The 4,392-nt window shown below is 42.1% G+C and overlaps 1 protein-coding gene across 1 annotated transcript; it reads left to right on the forward strand.

The window, feature by feature from the left end:
• The first annotated feature begins 812 nt into the window (after positions 1 to 812).
• LOC148844224 (Nucleotide-diphospho-sugar transferases superfamily protein) lies at positions 813 to 2,046 on the forward strand. The gene has a single exon (XM_088958378.1). It carries the CDS (start codon positions 958 to 960, stop codon positions 1,945 to 1,947), a length of 990 nt encoding a protein of 329 aa, XP_088814504.1. The 5' UTR covers positions 813 to 957; the 3' UTR covers positions 1,948 to 2,046.
• The last annotated feature ends 2,346 nt before the right edge of the window (positions 2,047 to 4,392 follow it).

Here is a 4,392-nt window from a genome sequence, read left to right on the forward strand (position 1 = left end):
TAAGCTTGAAGCTAACCAGAAAAAGAGGCACTCCCTTTGCAATCTATCAAGTACATATGATCTATACAAAAGAATCTTCCTTCTTAATTAAGATAACAAAAATAGTATAACAATAACCAGATACTCAACCAATAAGGCAGCAGATGCACATTCAGACAGACCCAATGATGAATAACTTCTTATGGCAGATATCAGAAAGCCATATAAGCACTACAGAGTTGTATCAATGCAACTAAGCCTTCGTGGCTGTGTAAATTGAGTTTGTTCATAAATTGAACCAGGTCTCAATGTTAGACAGTAAAAAAATAGTGAATTTAGGTTGTGGGAATCTTCCCATTTGATCCAAAATGGATCCAAGACAATGTCTCTTGTCAGACCAATTGAGGATTGACGAACTTATTGAAACTTTTACCTGTTCTTGTGTTTGTTGGAGGGGTGTGCAGCGCACTGGCCTTAACGAACGCCTTCTTATTGGAGAAGAGAATGATGATGGCAGCTTATGTGAAAAATTGAGCCTTGTGGATGTCATTGAGATCGCCATTATAGTTCAAGAATTGCAGAGAGAGAAACAAACTCTCCTTCACAAGATTTTCTCGAGTGGATATGTTAAGAGAAGAAACCTCCAAAACAGCACCTATTTTTTATTTAAATAACGAAAATGCCATCCACGGACGTCCACAACACTTCTTAGCTGGGCCATGGGCTACATGTCCACCAATGGCGGAGTTTTACAGCCACCAACATGGAAAGCAGCCTCCCTGGCGCACGTTAGTCTCATACCATCCGATCTTGCAGAAAATGAGAAACCTGTAACCTCTCTCATTTTAAACCTTTTGCCTCACCCACTTTCCTCTTCTCCGCCGCATGGTTCCCTACTCACAACCCCCGTCGTCGCCGGTCTGACACACCCCACAGTCGGGGTCTTACACTCGAACGAAAAAAGCTGACACACTACTAATGAAAAGCATAATCTCCGTCTTCTTCTTTTTCTTCTCTTTCTCACTCGTCGTCGTCTCCTCTCGGCGGCCTATCTCCTCCGATCCATGCAACCCTAGAAACCTGCCGGACCCAAGAACCCTCCGACTGGATCAGGTAACCATCCTGATCAACGGCTACTCCGAATCACGGCTCCATCTCCTCCATTCGATCGCCATCACGTACTCCTCCAGTCCCTCCGTCGCCGCCGTATTCATTCTCTGGGGCAACCCCACCACCTCACACAGAATCTTAACCCAACTAAACGAAAACCTCACTTCCTCCTATCTCGGCGGCGCACCGATCTCCATACTTCGCCAATCCTCCGACAGTCTCAACGCGCGATTCCTCCCGAGACCGTCCTGGATCACAACGCGCGCCGTCGCGATCTGCGACGACGACGTGGAGATCGATTCCGAATCGGTCGAGTTCGCGTTCAACGTGTGGAGGTCTCATCGAAACCGCCTGGTCGGATTCTTCGCGAGATCGCACGATCTCGATCTGGTGTCGCGTACGTGGATCTACACCGTCCATCCGGACAAGTACTCGATCCTGCTGACCAAGTTCATGATGCTGAACACGGACTATCTCTACAGGTACAACTGTGGGGCCCACGTGAAGGAGATGAGGGAGGTGGTGGATCGGATGAAGAACTGCGAGGATATATTGATGAATTTCGTGGTGGCGGACGAGTCGGGTTCGGGGCCGGTTTTGGTGGGAGCGAGGAAGGTGAGGGACTGGGGGGACGCGCGTAACGATGACGAAGGGAGGGGAGTGAGGGATGTGGGGTTGAGCAGCAGGAGAGGGGACCATAGGAAGAGGAGGGGAGAGTGCATACGAGAGTTTCATAGGATTATGGGGAGAATGCCGCTGCGGTATAGCTATGGGAAGGTAGTTAATTCGGTTGGTGAACAGGGGCTCTGTGAGAAAGGAGGGAAGTTGGTGTTTTGTGATGAACAAATCCTCGTTTGAACTTTGAATGACAAAAGAAAAACGATTAGGAAGTGTATAATGGTTGCAATAATTATGTAACAAAAACCCTAATTTGATTATCTAGCCAAATGGGTTTAGTAAGGAAATGTCATGTCATTAAATCAAAATAAAAAAAAAATTGTAATTGTTTTTTGAGTTGATTTGAATGGAATTAGTCTAAGGCTAAGGTTAAGGACTATCAACAAAAAATATATATATAAAAAAATAATCATAGGATAATTCTTAGGGGGTGTTATTTTTTTGGATTTTGAGATGGGAAAAGTTTGTCAATCGGATTTTGTTTCCCATTATCAAGAATACCAAATTCATTTTTCGGATTAATGTAGGGATCAGGAAAAGTTTATTTGTCTAGGTATCTATGATCCATCTACTACATAGGTAAATAAATTTTTTACCTAAAAGAAAAGTTGATAAGATTTGAATGAAACAAAAATCCGATTGACCTGTGTAAGTAAATGCACCCAGGAAAAACTTATTTAGGTAATTGTATTTATCTGTGTAAGTAACTTACCAAAAAACAAACAGGGCCTTAGGTCAATTACACATTCACCTGTTTCAAACTTTGCTTTCCTACACCCCCAATCGCATCAGTTAATAAGGTTAATTGTGAAAGTGAAACTACCAAATTATCCCTTCAAAATTTTATGGGCTAACAGTAGACTTGTTCATGGGCCGAGTGGCCTGACGGGCCGAGCCGAGCCGATCCGGCCCGGCCTCCGGATGGGCTTGAACAGGTATATGGGTCCATGGGCTTAACCTCGACCAAAAAGCCCGGCCCGCAATAAATTCGAATCGGGCTCGGGATTTGCCAAAATAGGTTGGCCTGACCTATAATTAAACCTAAATACCCTAGTTGAATACCTCTTTTTTTTTCACCTCTTTCCCTTATTTTGCAGTCGAACCCTTCTTCTCCACATCCTCTTTCCCTTCTTTATATATATATTTTTTAATGTAAATAAATTTTGAATTTATATTCTTATTTTAATGTAAATAAAATTTGATTTGTATTGATTATTGAATAGGGAAAATTTCTAAATTTTTTATTAGGTCAGGCTTCGGGCTCGGGCTTCAAGCTTTTTATCAGGGTCGGGGCTCGGGCCCAAGTTGTAGGCTCGTTGGTCGGACCGGGCTCGGGCTCGGGCTCGGGCCTAACATATTTCCATTAATGAAGAGTAAAAGCCTGGCCCAAGCCTGGCCCATGAATAGGTCTAGCTAATAGCAACCATAGTATTTGAAGATCAACCGACTATTAAAGGCATTGAAGATGAACATGAACCGCTCGTTTAGTATCTCTTCCATACGAGGTGTTAGTAGACCTGTTCATGGGCCGGGCTGGGCTTTTACTCTTCATTAATGGAAATATGTTAGGCCCGAGCCCGAGCCCGGCCCGACCAACGGGCCTACAACATGGGCCCGAGCCCGGCCCTGATAAAAAGCTCGAAGCCCGAGACTGAGCCTGAAGCCCGACCTAATAAAAAAAATTAGAATTTTTCCCTATTCAATAATCAATATAAATCAGAATTTATTTACATTAAAAAAAGAATATAAATTCAAAATTTATTTACATTAAAAACATAATATAAAGAAAGGAAAGAGGATGTGGAGAAGAAGGGTTCGGTTGGAAAAATAAGGAAAAGAGGTGAAAAAAAGAGGGGTATTTGACTAGGGGTTTTAGGTTTAATTATAGGTCGGGCCAAGCCGGGCTATTTTGGCAAATCCCGAGCCCGACTCAAATTTATTGCGGGTCGGGCTTTTTGGCCCGAGGTTAAGCCCGCGGGCCCATATACCTATTCAAGCTCGTTCGAGGGCCGGGCCGGCCCATGAACAGGTCTAGGTGTTAGTCGACCCCATTGAATTGAAAAAATCATGCAAAGTATAGTATTATTTTGAGCTATTCTCCACATTGGCCTCACACTCTTGAATGAAAAATTAAAGAGGTATGGTCAATTTAGCAATATTAAAGAGTGGGTTCGCCTATCAAGAGACAAGAAACATTGGTTTACGTTTGAATAGAAAGCACAAAAAAGGCAATTTAACCTTGGATGAAAATAAAAACAAAAACAACAAAGAAGGCTTGAAAAGAAAAGAAAGTTACATTATTTACCGAAAATAAAGAAAAATAAAAAGAAATCCAATTTAATAGCCCTCTCGTATATCTTATGCATATGAATTTCTAACGTAAATTTCTTATTTTCGTAATGCAAAATAGGTGTGATCATTTCAGCCCAGCCCACACAAGCCCAACCTAGAAATTCCGAGCTTGGGCCTAGGTTTTTTGTTTAGGCCCGGCCTGGGCCCAGGCCCGCATATATTTAAACTTACACATTTTTTATATAATGTATGCATATGTATACATGTTATTTTATATTATATTATATATTTTATATATAAATATTATAACATAATATGTATAATTTATATTTA

Source organism: Nelumbo lutea, chromosome 8 (genome assembly GCF_056320005.1).
Source record: "Nelumbo lutea isolate HS-2025 chromosome 8, American lotus-T2T, whole genome shotgun sequence".
Taxonomy (NCBI): Eukaryota; Viridiplantae; Streptophyta; class Magnoliopsida; order Proteales; family Nelumbonaceae; genus Nelumbo; species Nelumbo lutea.

Bases quoted from the DNA above. Each gene is read 5' to 3' on its own strand.
- LOC148844224 (XM_088958378.1), top strand. From the start codon at position 958: ATGAAAAGCATAATCTCCGTCTTCTTCTTTTTCTTCTCTTTCTCACTC.